At 42.4% G+C, this 22,794-nt stretch overlaps 1 protein-coding gene across 11 annotated transcripts in view; it reads left to right on the top strand.

Moving 5' to 3' along the window:
• The window catches only part of LOC139350903 (pleckstrin homology domain-containing family A member 5-like), a 251,205-nt gene that overhangs the window by 111,959 nt on the left and 116,452 nt on the right, over positions 1-22,794 (top strand). For 9 of the 11 annotated variants that reach the window (XR_011603550.1, XR_011603551.1, XM_070992567.1 and 6 more), the window contains exons 4-5: positions 9,706-9,789; positions 15,024-15,077. Coding sequence is in view for 8 of the 11 variants with exons in the window: in XM_070992567.1 (XP_070848668.1) it covers positions 9,706-9,789; positions 15,024-15,077 (138 nt within the window). In the remaining 3 variants the exon portion in view is untranslated. The remainder of the gene's footprint in view (positions 1-9,705; positions 9,790-15,023; positions 15,078-22,794) is intronic. The other 2 variants (XR_011603552.1, XM_070992563.1) reach the window with 1 other exon arrangement.

Here is a 22,794-nt window from a genome sequence, read left to right as displayed (position 1 = left end):
GAATTGAATTGAATTGAATTGAATTAAACCCCCCCCTCTCCCTGCACCCACATTCATGCAACACATATAACCTTAACGTTTGTGTCGGAAGCACTTTTCTTCCAAATCATTAAAAAAAGAAAACAACTAATGCCATGTAGCATTTGATGGCTACTTAATTGCAAGCTAGCAGGCAAGCTTTGGTTTGCTGCAAACTGATTGATAATGATTAAATGAACAAACATTGCAGGACAAAACAACATTTCAATAACGTACCCTTGAGCACTCACCTACAGATGGAGCGGCCTCGAAATTCCCCTAATTTCATGCTGGGGCCCTGGCGGGTCCGTGACCGGTCCCTGCTCTGCAGTAGGCGGGTTTGTGACTGTAATGAGATCCCCCGCGATGACGTCATCGGCACGGGGCCAACTCTTAACGCCACTAAGCTCCATTTGCGGAAACTACCTGCACTCGCTCGATCAGTCCACCAGGAGGAGCAGTCATTATTACCGTGTCAGCTTTGCTGAGTTGTTCATTAGATCTGCACATAGCCTCCACTGCTGTAAGAAAAACTGCTTGTCTAGTAGAGCACCCTGTGCAGTTTTTTTTAAATATAATTATGCTTAATCATCCACATTATTGTAGTGCTCGTTCACAAACTTCTTGGATCTGCTCATCTGCCCATCCTGCCTTTTCCTCCACATCTCTCTCCACCTTTGGAGAGGCTCCCAGCGCATCTCCACGTGCCGAGTGATTTGTGCCCAGAAAATTAATCATGAATAACAGAAGTTGTGCGTCGTGTTTTTCTAGCATTCTGAACTGCTAAACAGTTAAATGTTTAATACTCTGCCTGATTCGCGGAGCCACTTTCAGTTGGTGGGTTTCCTGTTTGTAGCGCATTTTAGATTTGCGGGTCGCTATTTGATGCGGCGACCAGCAATACGCAGTTTCTGTATGTGTGTCTACAGTATATTACTGGACAGAAATCATTTACAGTGCGCTGAAGAGGGAGGGACGGGAGGATGAAATGCCAATTTCAGCCTGTGATCTGTTAATGTCTGACTGAACAGCCTCATGGAAGTGATATTTTACAGTTCTACATATTTTAATCTAACGAAATTCGTTAAAACAAGTCACTTGGTGCTTTCAAAGCCATGTCATTGAGCTGAAAGGTTCCAGATTTCGTTCGCCTTCACAGGCGTCTGCTGCGGAGCGCAGCAGACGGCTCGCACTGCGCACTGCGATGTTCAACATCATAGGCTTAATATACTGTAGTTAATTATCACTGATCTTTTTCATCACTCTGTCTGTGTGACTGTCTGTGTCCTCCTCTCTGTGTCTCTTTTTTCAGACTGTTCACGCAATGAATATAAACAGTAACTATTAAAAAAAAAGTTATAGTCGCGGGTAAACATAGTGCTCAGAAGCACACCAAGAATGCATTTTTTACGTCAGGCGTTGTGCACGCGTGTTTGATATTAATATTGTGCCGCTGCACCTCAAATAAATGTTTTTTTGGGAAACGGAAATGTTCAACATGACTTCATCATGTTAGACCAGGCAGACAGGTTCTTACTACAACATCAACTCTCCCTCCGCAGCCAGCGAGCCTCATCCCCCGCACGACACCTACATTCGATCATGAATAATCCTAATGGGCCAATCAGACCCATGAAAAAAAAACAATGTTGTGGGGCATAAAGGGCCAATGGGCCGATGTAGATGGGCCAATCTACTTGTTTTTATTGGCCCAATCAGTTAACACACACACGTGAAAATGGCCAATAAACAGTGAAATCAGTATCATGAGTATTTCTCAGATGATGATTTCTGTATCTATCTAATCCGTGGCATGCAATATTTCACCCCGATTTTGGAAGTATAAATCCAATTGTTTCATTGTTTCAGCTGTCGTGGCCAAATCTCTTGTTAACTTATTAAGCTCTTCCGCACAGTGTGACATCTATTTTAATTATTAGAGAGCTGCTCTAATGGCCACTGATAGACTGTCCATCCTATTCTATAAACTGTTGGTGGTTTGTGAACTTCACTGCATTTGTGCATTTGAAGCGATTAGCTCCCGGCACATTTCAGAGCTGAGTAAACCTGTAGTTTCACTGACACATCGCGCATCATCACCATGGGCGTCATGATGTTCTCCTGTCTGTCACTCTGTCAGGCATGTGTAGTGTCGAGCCGGCCGCGTTGTTGGCTGAAAAGTCATTATTTGCATTATAGTGTATCCTTTGTTCTAACTCAATGGATGGTCGCCAGCCAAACAGGCTCCCAGCCCCTACTGTCCCACAGACTAGCTATGGCCAGTAAAATAGGTGGAGGGCTGAGGGGAGCGCGTACCTCCAGTAATTAAAATCAATTTGTGCCACAGATATTAATATTGTGTCGCTGGCTACTTTATAGACTTCACTAAATGTTTCCATTACACTTAATTACATTTATGGATAAGCCAACTTTCCCACCTCCCTCATGCATCAAAATGTATATTATCAGTCCAACCAGGAAATCTTGCGGTCGCAAAAATTAGCGCATATCCAACCAATACTAATATGACTGTCTACTGGCCGCTTCCTGGTCTATTTTTGCCGAGAGCCGCGCGCCTGTTACGGAAAACATAGGCAGCCCTGGAATCTCCAGATGACGCGCTCTGCTCCTGCAGCTCTGTCTCTGTCCCAGCGCATGTAAAGTAAAATTAGGTCATCATTTTTGTTGATAATTATCAAAAGCAAACTCTATGTAAACAGATGGAGCCTGTTTATTCTTGGAGTCACAGGCTGTTATGTAAAGCTACATCACTTTTATGACTCAGGAATGATTTTGTAACTTTTTTTTCGAAGAAGAAGATAATATGCAGCAAAGAGCTGAAAGACGGAATCAAACCCGTAGCCGCTGCAGAAAGCTTCATACATGGGGCGAATGCTCTACCAACTACGCCAAATCTCCACCACATAATTTTGTAACTTTGAGCTGATGCTTTGTATTCTCAACTTAAAACTTGTTTTTTTTTTTTAAGATGGGAACTGAATCTTTTCGACTGTTTCTGTAATGTGAAGTATGGTTATTATCATTGTAGTGTGTACTACCTTAATTTGATGTTGCATTCGTTGATAAAATGTCGGGGCACCACCTTCCTCAGCTAAGAAGGACTGCAGAAATTAACTGCTATAACGCTGATAAATACTAACGAATGAACTAACGGTAAACCAGTCTGATAACCTGAAGTGTAAATTCTGGATACAGGGATCGTAAATATTCAGTTCAAAAGGACACCGTCTAACCAGGACTTAAATCAAAATATCATTTATTAAGCAGAATTGTGGATAATGGGTAATGTACCATGAACAATAAGACAGAAGATGGGAGGTGATATGACAGAACACACAAGAGACTTATGGCAACACAAGGGTAAATAAATTGGCGATAGTGAGAGGCAGTCTAAAAGGAGTAATGGGGACGCGAACGCGGAGTTAAGGGAAAGAACGATGAATGGAGAGAATTTGGACGAATTGACCTAATCTTAACCTCACGGACCAACTCTTATTCAAACCCACTTAGCGTGCCTACTTGGTTGCTGGCGTCCCGTTGTGCTCTGCTCCGAACTGGCTCGAAGACGTTCCAGATGTTCGTCCGCGGCTCGATCTACTTGGTGGTCTAGTGGAAGGCCCAGACCTCCAAGATGACAAACTGGTGCGGAACGGGGCGTCTCTGGAACTGGTTCGGCGGTCGGTTACAGATGATGGACTGCTCCGGATGGTTATGAACCGGACCAAGGATCAACAGCTGGCCGCAGGGTTTGGTTCGGTTGAGTCCGTGACGGATTATTTTAGACTGATAGTACAAATTAAGAGTCTCTTCGATGGCTGGTCGAAGAAGGCTACAAAATTAGTATTACTTGCCTAAATTCACTAATGAAAACAAAACAAAACGTTGGGCTAAAGAGGAAGTTAACTTTGAAGTTTACGGCAAATTATAAGAATACGTCTTCTGAAGATTATTTACGCTACCCGGAATGGCTTGGAGTAGCTCGAAGACGAAAACTTAAGGAGCAAAACAGCTGTGCAAAACTTAAGACAAAAGCAAAGAAAATAACTCAGCTGAGAGTAACTAGACGTGAAAAGAAAAACTTTAACAAAACTTAGACGGAACAAAAAAACGAAAACTAAAACTCTACAAAAAGCTACTAATCTACTAATCTACTACAAAATCTACTATAAATCTACTAATGAAACGCGCACTACACGCAGTTTTTAAAGATCGCTCCGGGGCGTGTCGAAAGGCAGGCCATCGAATCACGGGAGACTCTTTGTGACGCGCGGTGTAATCTCGCCTCATGGAGCTGAACTAATCAAAGAATCATACGAGGGCTCATCTGCTTCTCACTATGGTCAATCACATATAATTTCAATGACCAATTTTCAATGGCATTTCAACATTGCTCACAGCATGCATTAGACACTTTCTATGGTTGGGTGAAAACATTAAATGATAATCATGGTACAGTTTTATCCTAACAGGTATAATAACTCAATGAATAACTAATACAAAAATAAAGGTAGGAATAAAGAGAGGCAGATTATATTTGTCAAAATGATTATCACGATTATGGTTACTTATCGATAAATGTGCCAGGTCAAGCATATTCAATCTGACGGTTAGGAAACTCTGGATGGCAGTATGGTTTTGTGGTGACAATTCATACAAACTTTTATAAAACCGTTAAAATCAAAACTTGGTCATACTTCAGGTCAGAGATACGGGAAAAACATCAATATTATGCGTACCCCAAGTCCTGCAAGTTGAAAACATGAAAAGTTAAGTTTAACATAAAAGTCTGGTTATCTTGGAGTGTTGAGGAAAATCACACAAGCATACACAAGTTGCCTCAATGGATGTCCGGTTTACGACCCATCAGCATTTGCTGATGTTTGTGGATGTTCCTCTGGAGCCTGGCGTTTGTCTCTCCAGACGGTTTTATTGTCTTGATCACTCTTGGGGCTATCAGGAGAGAATTAGCATTGCCATGAGAAACATAGTGAGGAGAAGGTGAGGAGAAGGCCACCTTTGATGTTGAGGTGTCTGTGTCCCTGGCTTCCCTGAAAAGAAAACATGGAGGAGATGTCTCTTGTCCAGACATCTTTTCTCTCTTCGAAATCAGTTTGCATTATAGGTAAACCAGATGGTCTACAATTCAATCAGTTGGCGGGTTTACACCTCCATTTCCCTTGAGTATCACCAAAAGGAGGGAAAGAAGGGGTCAGTTAAAGGCCGGTTCTGCTACATCATATAGCAAGTGATTATATACAACTTTTTTACATGAGTTTGTTTTTTTTGATCGCAACAATCACAAAAACATTCATACAGTATATTGTAAGAGAAAAAAAGGAATTTTCTGTTTGCAAATCGAAAATATGCATTAAAACAGGCTGATGGAAACACACATTTAAGACTTTTTTAAGACTTTGTGTGAGAAATATTTTTCTAAGTTGATCTAAATAATCAACGTAAAATGGTTGAGTAACTGTGACTGCCTAACTACAAATAAGCCTACTAAAGCAGATGAATATAGTGGAGTAAAAATCTTTGCCCTTGAGATGTGTTCCTGTGAAGGACACATCATCTCCTGGTGACACCCTGCAATTGAATGAAGAGGCGTGTTTACAGTGGATTCTGGGCACACCCCCAAGAGGAGGGGGGGACTGGTAGCTGGCTGGCAGCCGGCTGGGAGCTGAAGGACTCTGCTCACCATCCTTTGGACTTCCTTTGGACCAACTGGAACTTTCAGCTTGATGCTGCCTCCTAGTGGGGAGGGATACTCTACACAAATAATTTTTTATCCTGCACATCTGGCATCCCCAGATGTTGAAAACATATGAAAACAGTGTACATGCTCAGTCTCCATCTGCTGCCAACACATACTGACCCCCCAGAGTTTATTTCAGTCAGTTGTCAAAGCTGAGAGTAAAATAGTGTATTCACCTTTTTATTTGGCTGATGTGAATATTTGTGATACATATTTTTAGCATGTGTCATCTTCTGAAGCATCAAACTGGTGTGAGTTTTATTAAGCATGGGATTTTAAGGTGGAACGCATACCGTGTCTCTTTTTCCACCATTGAGTATTTAAAGGGTTTATTCACAGAAATAACAACAACAAAAAAAATGTCCCTCAAGTGGTATTCCTCCAAACAGATACATATGTCCCCCTTACAAGTGAAAACTCCACCTACTGATTATTATTGACAGCAAAACAACTCAGACATTGTTTCTGGAAATACATTGAACTGAATTTTTAAATGTAATTTCAAAATGCTGTTTGCATAAAAATTAAATCCCATCTAATCTTTTCCTTTAGGATGGAGGCAAAAAAAATTTGAGAACTAAAACCTATAGATACGACTCTTAGACAGTGTAAAATAATTTAGCAAGGAAGTGGGGCTGAATCTTATTTCATTTTCTAAAAACAGCCTGTCAAGATGTGATTTGCTCAGCATGTTCACCAAAAGTTTTCATCTATCCTCAGGCATCTGTGTTTCTTTTAACTTATTAAAGCCCTTTTCTGGCTGAGACACTGAATTTCTGCTGACTCCCTGTCCATATGAACGGCAATTGAAACAATTTACTGATACACATCTTCAAGACTTTTCAGTTTTTTGTTGGATCAAATTCTTATAATACAGTATAATCATTTCAGAAGACAGTGAATAAAATTTGCATTCCTTTTTGTAATGTATGGTATGGAGAAATACAATAATATAGTATGTGTTTTTGGGTCTATGTGCATCACATGAAATTGCATTTCTGACGGTGGCCACTATTCCAAAATTGCCACACAGCCTGGTGCATTCTAAGGGGTTGGGGTTACTAGATCAGGAGAATGAGGTTTCTGGCATTGCTTGAGCCAGAAACTGCTGCAGAAATGTATTTAAAGCAGACCCACAGTGAAATTAATTTGTTTGTAGCAGCCATGATTTTTAATGTCATCTTACAATTGTGTTTATACAGTAATTATTAAAGATCAAAGACTTACAAAATCAGAACAAAAGGCCATGTTTGACCTTTTTTCCATCTCAGTCGAATAAGTTTTGTCTGCTGCCATCACAAAAGTGTATTTGTGTGTGTATGTGTGTGTGTAGGTCACTGGGATTTTGAATTAAATGTTTTAAGTAGGAACATTTTATTCTTCCTCTGTTTCCCTCTGTCGGCACTTCTGTCACCTCCTTCTGGTTGTAAAGAGGCCCTGTTAATATACGGACTTGTATGTGGGTGTGGTTATTTCCAAAGTTGTGGACACAGCAAACTGCTGTTGGAAAGTTTGTCTAAGCTACATGGTACACTGAGAAGGTACTAGTTCTTTCTTGAATGACAGTGAAGGTTATCTGAATGATTTGATGAATACCAGTAGAAGGAAGGAAGGAAGAATTAGGTGTTGTTTAGGTGGTCTTTGTGTGTGTGTGTGTGTGTGTGTGTGTGTGTGTGTGTGTGTGTGTGTGTGTGTGTGTGTGTGTGTGTGTGTGTGTGTGTGTTCCAAACCTTCCTCATCTGACTTCATTATCATTGTCATGTTTTCAGGGTCAATAAAAATACGCCTGTTTCGTGAGAAGGAGATGAAGGAGTCAGCAGTTTTCTTGCGATCCACCATATAACTGAGAGAACCCATCAGGGAAGAGGGGGAGAAAACCAGGGAGATAATGCAGGAAAAGTGTAAAAATAGAGAGTGAAATACAGAAGTAATCCAGCAAGATAAAGACAGAAATGTGTTTCTATTTTATTTTACTCAGTTAATTAATGCATAGTATGAATAATGAATTAAATGAAAATTGAATTTAGTTAGGCTGCACGGTGGCGCAGCAGGTAGTGCGCGTGCCTCACAGCAAGAAGGTTGCCGGTTGGATCCCCGGGTCAGGCAGGGCCTTTCTGTGTGAAGTTTGCATGTTCTTCCCGTGCATGCGTGGGTTCTCTTCGGGTACTCCGGCTTCCTCCCACAGACCAAAAAACATGCTCATTAGGTTATTTGATGACTCTAAATTGTCCGTAGGTGTGAGTGTGAGTGTGAATGTTTGTTTGTCCTTACATGTGGCCCTGCAATCGGCTGGCGATCGATTCAGGGTGTACCCCGCCTCTCGCCCATTGTAGCTGGGATAGGCTCCAGCCCCCCGAAAGGGATAGGCGGTATAGATAATGGATGGATGGATGGATGGATGGATGGATGAATTTAGTTAGATTTTTAATGTATGAATTTATTAAAAGATTACACTCTTTATTATCATTGTTTCAGCATATTTATGCATATTCAAGACTCCACTTAGTGAAATAGAGAAATAACAAGAAAAGAGCTACAACTGAAAGACAGAAAGAATGTGAATGAAAGTTAGAGATAATACGATGAGAAGAAAAGAAAAGAAAAAAAAAGAAAATCGGATACAGGAAGAACCACTGAGGCAGAGCAAGGCAGAGAGACAGGGAGTCTGTCATTTCACCATTGGGCTCTCATAGTTTCTCTCACTCTATCAGACTGTCTGCTGTGGACTGAACTGCAAGCAGTGTTTTGAAAGAAGTTTGTTTCTTTGATTGATTTTTTTCTTGTGTAGTCTGTACTTTCTATTATTTTGGAAGGGACTAAATGTGTTATGGCTGTGGTTCGTGGCTATGTTTTTTGTTGTTTTTTTTTCTCTGTTTCCTCTTTTTTCTTATGTGTGTCCAGGGCTGGAGCGTGGCAGGGGCGGAGCTGATCTCCTCCGCGGTGAGCGGCGAGTCGACACACCTGTCTCTAATCTCCCTCATTAGGGTCCGCCTTCTTAAGCATGCTGCTCCCATACTCTGGTGCCAGATGATCCTTTGTTCTTGCCTCTGTGTCTCGCCAGATCAGATCTCTCGGCCTCTGCCACGTGTCCTTCAGCCCGGGCGTCCGCACGCTGTGCTCCCGGTATTCTCGTGAGTTTTGGTTTCTGCCTGTGAGCATTTTCCCTGTTGGAGTTTTTGTTTTTTTGTGTGTCTGTTGAGTTTCTCCAGCACTGGTTGTTGTTGGTTTGCCTGAGAGCCTTTTTCCCTGAAGAGGAGTTTTGTGTTTCTTCCTGCGCTGACCAGCTCCGTGCCTCTCAAGGAGACGAGTGACTCTTCACGGTGTCTGTTGAGTTCCCTCCAGCACCTGTTGTTCTCTGTGGCCTGAGTGCTTTCCCGTTTAACAGCGTTTTTTGTTCTCCTTATCCAGAAGCTGTCGAGAGACTTCCAGCTGAGACTGTCTCCTTAGTTTGGACATTCGCCATCAGGCTGATTATCATTTTTGCCTTTCTCTAATAAACTGTTATCCCTGCTCTCCGCATCTGAGTCCTGCGTTTCAGTGCCAGTCGCAACAAAATGCCTGTCATCTCTAACAACATGTTACTTCAAGATCAAACGGGACATTTTGCTGAAGTTTAGTATCACCCACTGGTCCAAGTGTATCAATGAGTGTGTTTGTCATGTGATGATGAGGTTCAACAGTGCTGTCTCTACAGGATTTGACCTTTTTTGTTTTGTTTTTTAAAGGTTGGTGATGCAGAAATTGTACTTTTTCAGCTGAGTAAATGTAAAATGTTGCGCTGTATTTAATTTGCATGAACTGTGTCTTCCTGTGTTCAGCTCTCTGTCCATTGTGCATGTTTCAACTGTTGTGGCAAAGATTGAATGCTTTCTTTCCCTTTTTTTCGTCTCTGTCTGTGTCTTTCCCTGCAGTCACAATGAACGAAAGGTGACCTGCAAGCACCCAGTGTCGGGCATCCCCTCCCAAGAAAACTGCATCTTTGTCGTAAATGAACAGTAAGTCTCTCTGCACTCTGACACATCAACTCAGCATTGTATGCTTCTGATTTCTGCACTGGTTTGAAAGGTCAGTGGATTCATTCATTCATTCATGCCAGCTGTTGCAGCTGTGCTGTGCAGCTGTGATAGTGTGTGAATGTACGAAATTGATTGATTGAGTTGATCTGGGGGGACTTCAAAAGACATCCTTTATTTGTCACACCACACAGTACATGCACACACACACGCCATGCTTAGGGAAATTCTTCTCCGCTTTTGACCCATCCTTGGTCAGTCCCTCCTTCACAGCAGACCAGGAGCGGTGGGCTGCCAGGCAGCCGGCGTCCTTTGTAAGGGATCAAAACAGGGTGATCCAAAATAAAGTTACAAAGTGCACATCATTGTAAACTAGGACTCAGGCTATAGTGCAGTTTAACCATGGCTTAAACTTTCGTTTCTTAAGTTTCTTTTGAACGTAATAGCATCCATATGCCTCTGTCGAAAGCCATCCATTGTCGCCTTGTTTTGACAAGGAGGCAGCGGAGAATTCGCATTTGCCGTGTGTTTGGCCATCAAGTGGTATTTCAGACTGGATGTGCTGCGTTGAAAACTCATTTCACACCAACAATACACACAGATAACTTTGGTCTTGTCAGTCAACCCTTCTGGCAACTTTTTGAAACTAAACTTTCCATTCAGAATCTTGTTCGCATCCATTTCGGCATTTCGCGCTTGACTTCCACACAAACCGGTAGTCTACTTTTTTACAGCTAGCGAGCAGGCAAGACCAAACACGTGTGTGGGGCTTGCCTATTGTTTTGTTTCCAGTTTACAATCGGATCCTGTAGTTTTTCTTACATTACTAGCAGTGGCCACAGCTTATAAGAAATTACAAGTTCAGTAGTTCACAAAGAGCGTTAATCTCGCGATAAAAAAATGACGCCATTAAAATTGATTTGCGTAACGCATTAATAACGCGATATTTTTGACAGCACGAATTTTATTTGAAAGTAACCCTATACGTGTCAGTGTTTTTTTTCTTTGTTTCTTTGATTTCCTTTGTTACAAACAGCAATAAAATGTAAATTGTTTACTTTTTGTATTTCTATGATTTCATAAATGCAACAAACTATAGTTCTTTTATACGTAGTATAACTGTATATACATCTTTATATGCTGTGTTATCTTCATTTTAGGGATCAAATAGGTTTTGTGGCTCCACATGAATTTTATTTGTTGGGAAAGGGGCCGAAATGGCTTTTTTGCTGTTGAAGGTTGCCGACCCCTGAACTAGCCTCAGTGGTACACATTCCACAACCACTGAACAGTGAAAACTGAGTGGTCATCAATGATCCAGGCACAAGAAGACAGTACAGCTGAACTGCACAAAGGACTGACCGAAACTGGCTTCAACTAGAATGCATTAAAAGTGGAATGGATTTTCGTGGACCTGAGCAGCTTCAGTTTTATGCCAGAGGGGTTAATAACAGTTTCATCTCATAAGGTCCAGTGAAGCTGTGCGAAAGTTTCTTTGAATCAGTTTTGAGTGCGGTGTCTTCAGCTGAAATCTAAACTTTCTGACCAAATTTTATGGGGATGGACCAGGGACAAAGTCGCGTGTGATGTGAGACAAAGGATGGGTTGGGTTATGGTTGGACCATGCTACAAATGGTTGCTCTGCTCCTTCCCGCCAGTGCCTCCTCTGCAAGTTTGACAGCAAAAAGGCTCCCTCTTGCCAATGTTGTAGTTGAGTTCAGCAGGACAATGGGAGAAGAAGAATCAGGGGTCTTAGGCCAGAATGCTGGGAAATGTCCCCACCCTAGTATCAGTGATAAACTGACAAGAGGGATCATGCTGGTGCAGGATGGAGGCATAGGTGAAGAGACAGAGCTAACTGAGAAAGGCATATTCTTTCCTCCGAGGCCCAGGAAAATAGAATGGGGGAGGAAGTGTGTCTGGTAAGGGGCATTACTAAGTTTATAGGTGGTGGTTTTTGGCCATTGATCTGATCTTTCTACATCCCGCTGTCAATGATGTAACCCAGGAAGTTGATGGTTCTGACATGGTATTCACACTTCTCAGCCTTCATGAGAAGCTTATTTTCCAAAAGCATTTGGAGGACCTGGCAGACAATGATAAGAGTTTGTGAGGTCCAGCATTATTAAGACAGTAGCACCATAGAGAGGCTCAAAAGCATAGTTAATCAAAGGCAGATGGTACTTGTTCTTTATAGTAGTGTTATTTAGCCCATGGTTGTCAGTACAGGGGCATAGATAGTGGCCTTTTTAGCAACAAAAAGGAAACCAGAGGCGAAACAGGTTGTAGAGTCTACTGGTGGAAAGAGGGGTGCCATGAAGAATATATATGGTGCAATCATAGGGTCATTGAGGGGGAAAAGAGAGTGCTGTGTCCTGTCAATATGGAGATTGTGTTGCTTTAGCTCAGGGTGATCAAGAACTAGAGGTGAATTTGGGGATGAAATGATATTAAATTGAATTATTTCTCTGTGGTTGAGAGACAGGACCAGGAACACAGGAATGGTGCAAGGAGTAAATTGGGCTAAAGGTTGACCATCTAAAGTTTCAGCAATGAGAGGAGACTCAAGATGTTCAAATGGAATCTTTATCCAATCATCTGTCAGAGAAAGGACAGGTAAGGAGACTACAACAATGGGTTGCTTAAATTTGCATTCAGCAATGAGATGGGGCCGAAGAAAAAGTCTGACTCACCTGTACCAACACTGCTATCGGTGAGCCAGTGGCAAGGAACTGACCAGATTCTTCACAGTCAAGGCACTTCCTCATCATGCAGAGAGTAAGTAGTGAGAGGGGCATGAGTTTGACCAGCCTGCGCAGTCTACACAGCTGATGATCAAAGTTAGAGGGTTTGTCATGTCAGAGGCAAATTCATCCTTTATTCTTTCTTTTCTTTCTGAACAGTGATAAGGGTGGTGGGACAGTCCAGGGCGGACAGTTTTCTTTTCTTTTTTTTTTTATCCCAGTTGCAAGATGCAAGAATGTTGATACTGAACATTTGCTTACTGACAATGTATTTCATTTGTTTTCCGCCAAGATAGACTGTGTTGCAATGCGCTATCCACAGTGACCACAGAAATATTCAACTTTTTATGGTTATGTTAAGCCGCTGATAGTGTAGGAATTAGATGACGTACTAATCCCAGGAATCAGTCTATGAATTGTACAAGTTTTTGTGGCCCTTTCTCCCTAAGGTGAGGGAGAAGACAGAAAGACATTTTATGGGGGAAACAGGATGGGGGGGGGGGAACAGGATGGGGGGGGGGGTTAGGCTGCAATTCATTGTACCTGAGGAATTAATGGTATAGTATAAACCCTAGGAAACAGGATGAGTGCACTCCTCAAATGGTCATTGTTTTGGGGGAATGATTTACCAACACTAGGTGCATGTGACAACCAGTTGTCCTTTTGTTGCCGGACAGTATAAAAGTCAAGACATTGTGGAGATCTGCAGAGAACACTCTGCATGAGTCTTCCCTCCATGCTGCATGTATTAAAGAGACCTGATTCATCACACCGACACTGTAATACTCCAGAGAGTTAGCAACTCTCAACGATTAACAGGGAAAATTTCCCTGACATAATTTGCCAACGAGGATGGGATGGACACTGATCGACACCTGAGCCTGGACTGAGGGTCAACTGCCGGCAGGAGTCTCATACCACTCAGGGAAAGTTCCGCTCCGACAACGGAGGACAGGATCCCGCCTGAGGTCAGGCACAGGTGGCAGACAGCAGACGTTTCATCTATTTTAATAAGTACGGGGTTATGAATCAATCTCCAGACGAGTTGTGTAATGCCTGTGTGGTCTCAACCGTCAGTTCCCATGTAATTCTTGTGTAGTCTTGGGAACCATGTAATACCTGTGTGGTGCTGGGACAGTTTACACCTAAGACCCACAGGGCAGTGTAAACCAGTTTCAAGTTATTCCTTTGTAGTGTTGAAACTGTATGAGCAGAAAATAGAAAAAAAACTGGAAAGAAAACAAAAGAAGAGATATTGGTACAGCAAGAGGCTGTTGGAAATGATTTGATTCGCGTAAAAGAGCAAATTTTTATGTGTGTGTGTGTGTGTGTGCGTGCGTGCGTGCGTGTGCATGTGTGTGTGGGGGGGCATGATTTCCAACATCATCACAAATAACTATTTCAGACACTTATATTAGCATTTACTGATCTGATTTACTTCAGCATAAAAATACTGCCATTTACAAAAATGGTTTAGTTAGACTTACTTCTTCTGTTAATATCACCATACCCCCTCTATTTTGAAAACATCACCAATACAGAGGAGCAGGAATCTGATCGGTGTTATCCTTGGCCTCACAGCCCAGTGTGCGACTATTGTTACAGCTTTGTAATGGTGTATGGTCTCAGCAAGGTAGCTGCTGGATGCTAATCAAACTTACATTACATTGCCAAGCAAATTAATTCCTGCAGTTTGATCATTTCTTTTTCACTCATAGCTACATCCTTATCTTGCAGTAAAGTTACACACTGCATGGGCATCTGTGTAACAACAAAGCTAAATTAAAGACTAACAAAGATGGTTTTGGTGAGTTTCTGTGGAGTGTTGTAGGTTTGTGTTGTAGGAGCTAAACATTTATACCTTAGGAGCACTTCCCCTACCCAAAGGTGTATATACACACCTTTTGGGACTGCTGGAGGTATCGGAGCCGACTCCCTAGGAGGTGGCACCGGAGGCATCCTCCAGGATTTTGTATGTTGGTGTTAAGAGGTCTAGACATCACAATTTAAAGCACAAAAGGACCTGGCATCCTGGTGGGATAAAGGGAAGTCAATCATAGAGGCTCCGAACGATAGTTGACTGGAAGACTGATCAAAGCTGTGTCAGGGAAAGTGGATGGAAAAGTAGTGTAGCTTTAAATTAATAAGCACATTGCCACTGAGCAAAGCAGCATAGATTGGTGTTTATAATAACAAAGGGTTTTGGGTTTGACTAGGAAAGCTTCCTGTTCTCATATGGATTCTTGTGATGTTTCATTTTGACATACAACAAAAAGACATTTTAGTCAGCTCACCTCACCTCCCGTGATGTTAGTTCTACATTCATTAATGTATTGTTTTCTGTTAATGTTTCGATTTTTGCCATTATTATTTCAAATAATTTGACTGAATTTAATTTCAAAGTCACTATTTAAGTTCCTATTTTTTTATTTTTTTGTCATCCTCTCCCCCTTATTCTTGTTCTGTTTCTAGCATGAACTGTGGAAAGCTTGTCCACCCTGACAAGCCCCTAGAGGCTCTCACCAGGTAGGTCTAATCATCAGTAACATCACTAGAAGAGCTGCTTTGTTTGCAGCTTCTTGTCAACCATGATACTTTGAATACTAGACTGCTTTTGTCAATGACGAAAACCGGAGGTTGCATTGAGAATGTGTTGTTAGCAGTGCCCAAGTTTAAAGAATAGCTTCACATCTGAAAGAAGTACACTTACACTTTCTGTCCTAACCATTCTTATGAGAAGACCAATGTCTTCGTCTTCATCATCTATCCTTGTCCGGGACATAGGGGCAGCAGCCTGAGCAAGGAAGCCCAGACAGCCCTCTCCCCAGCCACTTCCACAAGCTCCTGGATCCTGAGGCATTCACAGGCCAGCCAAAAGATATGATACGTCCATCATGTCCTGGGTCAGACCCAAGGTCTCCTCCCTCACAGACATGCCCAGAACACCACCCTGGGGAGACGTCCAGGAGGCATCCTCATCAGATGCCAAAACCACCTCAACTGGTGCTCTCAACGCAGAGGAGCAGCAGCTCTACTCCAAGCTCCTCCCGCATGTCCGAGCCCCTCACCCTATCTCGAAGGCTGAGCCCAGCTGAGAAGGAAATTCATTCAACCACCTGTATTCACGATCCTCGCATGTTCTTTCGGTCATTACCCAAAGTTCATGACCATAGGTCTGAAAGTAGATCAAATGGTAAATTGAGAGCTTCACCTTCCGGCTTAGCTCCCTCTTTACCACAATGGACCATTTAAGCACCTGCATCACTCCCAGAGTAAAAATGATTTTTCAGGGTCATTTTTTGTTAGTCACTTTTTTCATCTATGGATTAAAAAAGGGGGCTGCACGGTGGGGCAGCAGGTAGTGCACGTGCCTCACAGCAAGAAGGTCGCAGGTTCGATTCCCGGGTCGGGCCTATCTGTGTGAAGTTTGCGTGTGTGTACGTGCATGTGTGGGTTCTCTCCGGGCACAAACCAAAAACATGCTCATTAGGTTAATCGGTGACTCTAAATTGCCCCTAGGTGTGAGTGTGAGTGTGAATGGTTGTGTGTATGTGCCCTGCGATCGGCTGGTGACCGGTCCAGGGTGTACCCGCCCATTGACAGCCGAGATAGGCTCCAGCCCCCCCGCGACCCCGAAAGGGATAAGCGGCATAGAAAATGGATGGAATTAAAAAAAGGTTTTGGCAAGAGAAAAGTTTTAGATTTAGATAGAGTTTTAGATCAGACAGAAAATGTTTGTAAGAAAAAACCTTACTGTTCATCCAAGGCTTCTGGTTGGGTAAAGTTCTTATCTGTTTGTGGGTGGTGACGTCAACACATGTGTTAATGTAATCCAGAAAGGAGGAGGCCCAGGTGGCAAACAAACTCCAGTCTGTGTGTTGGAACTGGTGCTAGAGTGTGGCGTCCGCTCCCTCTGGCCATATTTCCTCAGTCTTCACTGACAGCTTCACACGTCTAATGAGTGGTGTGTACTTGGGGAGTAGGAACAATGAGAGGTGATCAGACTGTTCCAGGTGGGGCAGGGGGGTGGCTTTGTAAGCCTCAGGATTGTGTGTATAAACATAGTCCAGGTTTTCGGTCTCCCCTTGTGGGGCAGGAGACCTTCTGGTGAATTTTGGGGAGAACAGTCCTCAGGTTGGAGTGGTTGAAGTCTCCAGCAACAATAAAGGCTCCATCAGGATGTGCAGTTTGTTGTTTGTGGATAGTAGCATACAGTTTTTTTCATTGCTAGTTTAGCATTAGCATCCAGTGGGATATAAGCTGCAGTTATCATAATGGATGTGAACTGTCTAGGCCAGGCGTCTCAAACTCATTCCACAAAGGGCCGTGTGGCTGCAGGTTTTTCCTCCAACCAATCAAGAGCATGCAGTCTGACCAATCAGCTGTCTGAAGACTGAGATCAGCTAATGAAATGAGTCAAGTCTGGTGTGCTGCTGCTTGGTTGGAAAGAAAACCTTCAGCCACTCGGCCCTGGAATGAGTTTGAGACCTGTGGTCTAGGCAGATAAAAAGGCCTGCACTTGATGATTCAGTATTTCAGATTAGCAGAACAGTGGCTCCCAGTGATAACAGAGTCTGTACATCAAGTTTTGTTCACATAGATACACAGTCCTCTGCCCCTGTTCTTACCAGACTGCTCTGCCATTCTGTCTGTCTGTCTGTCTGGGATGCTGTTGTTAAGCCACATGTCAGTGAAAATCATGACGTTGTAGTCCATAAACATTCTCTGTGATGTGATCCGAAGTTGTACCTTGTCCATTTTGTTTGCTGAGGACTGAGCATTGGCGAAGAAGATACTGGGTAGCAGTAGCCGGTGCGGGGTTAGCTTAGTCTGTAGACCTCCGCGCTTCCCTCTCCTTTGTTTATGATCTCGATGCTGCCGACGGTTGACATAGCTGAGGCAGTCAGCCTCGCTGTCCTGACAATCTCTTGGGGGAGCTGAAGTTTGTCGAATACACTGCTTGTGCATTGAAATCTTATATCCAAAGGTTGCTGTCTGGTGTCGGAAGTGTTTGTAAAACTGTAATGAGTGAACAGGCTCGAAAAAAGAAAATAATAATGTCAATGTCAATTTTATTTGTATAGTACATTTCATATAGCAAGCATAAACTCAATGTGCTTCAGGATAAAAACAAGATGGTAATACATTTAAAATGCATATTAAAGCAGAGATAATGTCTTAAAACAAACAAACACACACAGAAAGCCAATTAAACAGATGTGAGAACAGTTTTAAGATTTAAAGGAGGATATTGTTGGAGGTGAGCAGAGTTCAAAAGGCAAAGAGTTCTACAGTGTTGGACCATAATAACTAAAAGCACCTTGAGCTGATTTTGAATATATGCGTGGTATATTGAGGCGAGATTTACATGAAGATCTGAGATGTCTGTCTGGTGTATACTAAGTGAACAAGTCAGAAACATAGGGAGGGGCACCACCATTAAGAGATTTAAAAACAAGTAAAATCTTAAAATCAATTCTGTACTTGACCGGAAGCCAGTGGAGAGATTTTAAGACTGGAGTGATGTGCTTGCACCTGTTTGTTTTCGTTAGAATTCTGGCTGCAGTATTTTAAATAAGTTGAAGATTGTGGAGGGCTTGTTTTGTGAACCCAGGAAAAAGAGCATTACAGTAGTCTAGACGACTAGAAATGAATGCATGAACCAATTTTTCAGAGTCTGATACAAATAAAAGTCATCTGACTTTAGATATGTCTCTTAAATGATAAAAAGCAGCTAGAAATATGAGAAATATGATTTTCAATGTAGAGATCTTCGTCAAAAGTCGCTGGGTTTCACAGAAAAGGGGGTCAACAACGATGAAACCTGATGCCTTAAAGCCTTCGGGCCTACCTACAAAATTTCAGTTTTCTCTTAATTCAATTGGAGAAAATTCTCCATCATCCAGTGTTGGATATTGCCAGTACATTTGATGAGGTCCTCAAGTGGGTTTAGGTGGTTAGCGGAAACAGATACATATAGTTGTGTGTCATCAGCGTAGGAATGATATGATATATTATGCTGTTGAATTATGGACCCGAGAGGGAGCATATATAAGTTGAACAGGAGAGGGCCAAGAATGGATCCCTGGGGGACGCCACAAGGATATATGACATGATCTGATTTATGGTCACCAAGAGAAACAGAATGATCTATTGATGAGGTAGGAGGAAAACCAGTTAAGACCAGTGCCCCTGAGGCCGATACAGGTGATGAAGCAAAATAGTATGGTCGACCGTATCAAAAGCATCACTGCGGTCGAGTAGAACCAGGGTAGAAACTTTACCGTTTTCGCAATTAATTTTAAGATCACTGACAACCCGGACAAGAGCGGTTTCTGTGCTATGATTGATTCTAAAACCATACTGATATAGGTCAAATAAATTATGTTGTGACAGGTGATCATGTAATTGCTGATAAACAACCTTTTTGAGAATTTTTCCCAGGAATGGTAGATTTGAGATTGGCCTATAGTTACAGATGACTAATGGATCAAAGTTGTTCTTTTTTAACAATGGAGTGACTATGGCACGCTTAAGTGTAGTGGGGAAAATTCCAGAGAGCATAGCGGTATTAACTATCTTAAGGACATCATTTTCCAGGCAATGAAGAGCACCTTTAAAAAACTTGGTAGGCATAACATCAAGAGTGCAGGTTGCGGAACTTGGTTGTTGAGCCACTTTTTGTAGTTCATGACTCTGTATAAGGTTGAAATTGGAAAAAGTGTTAGCACTGCGGCACTCTGGAGTAGTATGAGAGATGAGAGTCACTAGTACTAGTGGAAATAGAAATGATATTGTTCCTAATGTTAGTAACCTTAGATTTGAAATGTGATGCAAATTCATTACAACTTTTTGAGGAATACAGCTCAGCAGGTAATGGTTTGGAGGGGTTGACCAATTTATCAAATGTACTGAACAAAAATTGAACAGAGCTGAACAGAGTTATAATTGTGAACCCTTGTTCACAGCATAGTCAGCCTGCAATTTTGTTTTATGCCACTTACACTCAGATCTGTGACAGGCTCTTTTGAGTGTCTTCACTCTTTCTGCATTTCTCCATGGTGCCTTAGCCTTACCAGAGGTTGTCTTAGTTTTTTATGGGGCTATAACATCCAAGATATGTGTCGCAGACTGATTGAAATTATTGACTAGATTGTCACACACAGACAAAAAGAAAGAAGATGAGTCAGAAGAAGCGTCAGTGTTAGGATTGCAGTCAGACTGCTGCCTAGCGGTGTCTGTTAATAAATTCATTCAATGTGCCAGGACATAATAAGCGCCATTTGAATGATTTAGACGTAGACGCATGTTTGGTCTTTATAGACATATGGAAGAAGATACAAAAATGTGACCCGCCACGAGAAAACCAGCAACAAGTCGGCCCGACGCAAGTTGAGTAAACAACGAAAGATTGTTTTTGTTTTTGTTTTTGTTTTTTAAATAGTGATTTTCGTTCAGAATATGTAAGTTGAAATCATGAAGAAGCCACTCCATGTTTCAAATAACAGTATTGGGGGCCTTAAAACCATAAACTTTGTATTTGAATTTGGGTTCTTTTAGTGGAAATTCACAGTCCTAGTGGGGGGTGTGGCGATTCAACAGTAAATTAGCATACTGGCTTTCTTTGGCTATTCACATGCTTCTGTTCTTTTTTCGGCCAATCAGCTGCACGTTAAAAGGGAACCACATGGCTACTTATGCAGCTTCTGGTTAGGCCAATAATGTGTAGTCTACATGTTTGTCTCCGTCGGTGTGTTTGAGTGATTTTATGTTTTCGTCGCACTTGTCTGTCCCAGTGTGCACATACAGCCGTGCGACTCTTTTTGACCTTGGCAATCTGCAAATTAAAACAGGCAAACGCGGCCTGTTTCGACCCTGACCCCCACTACTGCAATGCACCCGCAGAGGAAGCACAGCAGGCGGTGTGAGAGGAGGTGGAAGCGGGAAAAGCGCGGGGGTATCCGGGCTAGGCTAATGGTGAATCCACACAAGCCAGCTATACCATCTATGACCATGAGAGAGTGCGGTGTTTTCATTTTTATGGAAACACGGCTCAATAACAGCACACCAGACTCCGCCATCCAGCTGTACCGGCTAACATGCTACCGAGCAGAGAGAGCCCTCATTGAGGGAGGTAAGACCTGTGGCACTGTGGTGATTTGTAGACACTGTTCACCCCTCGTGGAGTTTATGATCATCAAGTGCTGGCCTCTGTTAATGTCCTGTAGCAGCATTGACAATAAAGTTGACTTGACTTGAGAATCCCTCGGCCTCACAGCGGAGGAGCTGGAGTGTAAGATATCGCTGTGCTGATCAGCCACAGGAGCTCATTCAGCAGCAGACTGATCCATCCCACTGCACCACAGAGTGACAGAATTTATTTTATTTTATTTAATATTAGAAATAAGTATCTACATTTGCTCCTTCTAACTCTTAAGTATATTACCTTTCTTGTTTTTCATTTTTGCCCTGCAATTGGCTGGCGACCGATCCAGGGTGTACCCCGCCTCCCGCCTGTTGACAGCCGAGATAGGCTCCGGCCCCCCAGCGACCCCGAAAGGGATAAGCAGCATAGAAAATGGATGGATGGATGTTTTTCATTTTTATTCAGGGGCTTTTTGTAACAAAAGAAATTCCATTTCCACTACTACAATAATTTGAACAGTGGTTAGGGGGTTGGACTTACGTAAAAGACATGCAATGAGCAGCAAGGTTACCTGGCTCCCCTGGTAGGTGAGAATCTTTCAGGCTGGATTTACATATTTACCGATAAATAACTCAAAATGCCCCCTGGGAGACTTGTCGCTGGTTTTCTTGTGGCTAGTCACAAATGATCTGATATGCCAACATCCAAAATACAGTTCATGGCTAAGCCAAGGCCTTTAGAGATGACAAGGTCAAAAGTATGTGAGTTGTAATTGTGAGTAGGACCAACAGTATGCTGGATAAGGTCAAATGTAGATAGCATGTTAGCAAACTGGCTGGCAAGAGGATCAGTGGCAGTATCAATATGGATGTTGAAATCACCAAAAATAAGAACTGAATTGTATTCACAGTGATCTTTGATAGAAGTTCTGAGAATTCATTTATGAAACAATCTTTACGCCTTGGTGGATGATTAATAATAAGTATAAGACAGGGATAGGCAAATCTCATGTATCTCAAATCTCAAAAATGGAGTAGCTACCAAATAGCATGTTTCAGCTTGATAAACTATCTGAGAAAATGGCAATTACACCACCACCCCTTCTGTCTGCTCTGGAGCAATGTAAAGACGTGTAATTCGGTGGAGATGCTTCGACTAATTCCTTGCTACTGGTTTCATCTAGCCAAGTTTCTGTGAGAAAAATTCAATCAAGCTTGTGTGAAGTTATAAAATCATTTATGATGAAAGTCTTAATAGAGAGAGATCTGACATTAAGAAGTGCTTACAGAGTGACTGGATTCATCAGCAATGATAGAGGTAGAGACAGCCTCATGGTGGCCAGAGATCTTAATACACTGATTATTCACCACAGTGGCAGGACGCAAAGTATTATGATGGGATGCTAGAGTGGGAGGCCCACAGATCTGAACAGGGTCACGTTACTGATATGTCAGAATGAGTTAAAAGCTATGAACTAGATGAAGTTAGTTACCAGTTGCTTTGTTCTTAGTCTATTTCGATGCACACCATCCTTTTTGGACCAGAAGAGTTCAAAGTTGGGGATGAAATTGTAGCCAGCAGCAACACAGAAGTGATGAAGACTAAAGAGCCGACTGAAACGTTCACATCCTTTGGAGGGAGCTGGGATTGGTCCAGACATAATACAATGACTCTCAACAGTGTAACACAGAGACTCTAGGTCTGCGTATAATTGGCTGGATTTTCTGGACATGATGTAATTCGTTCCTACGTGCGATATCACAAAGTTTACTGTGGGGTGCTTATCAGTGAGAACAGGAATGAGTTCCATTAAATCATTGACCTTGCCACCAGATAGACAGTATGTGACAGCACAGGGTATAGTCAGATGTCTCACTACAGAGTCGCCCACAATGAGAATTTCAGGACGGCTGCCTACCTGGCTGTCGCTGTAGGTAGAAAGTTTCGGTGGGAGCCACGGGCTAGCCAAGTTAGCATTAGCATCTGTCATGTCAGGTGAGGCAAGGCAAGGCGCAACACCCTGGGCAGAGGGATTGGGACTGCGGGATTATTGGCTAGCAGCAGGAGGGCTGGTTGTTGTTGTTGTTGTTGTTACCG

This window comes from Chaetodon trifascialis, chromosome 22 (genome assembly GCF_039877785.1).
Source record: "Chaetodon trifascialis isolate fChaTrf1 chromosome 22, fChaTrf1.hap1, whole genome shotgun sequence".
Taxonomy (NCBI): Eukaryota; Metazoa; Chordata; class Actinopteri; order Chaetodontiformes; family Chaetodontidae; genus Chaetodon; species Chaetodon trifascialis.
This window is presented reverse-complemented; position numbering and strand designations above follow the sequence as displayed.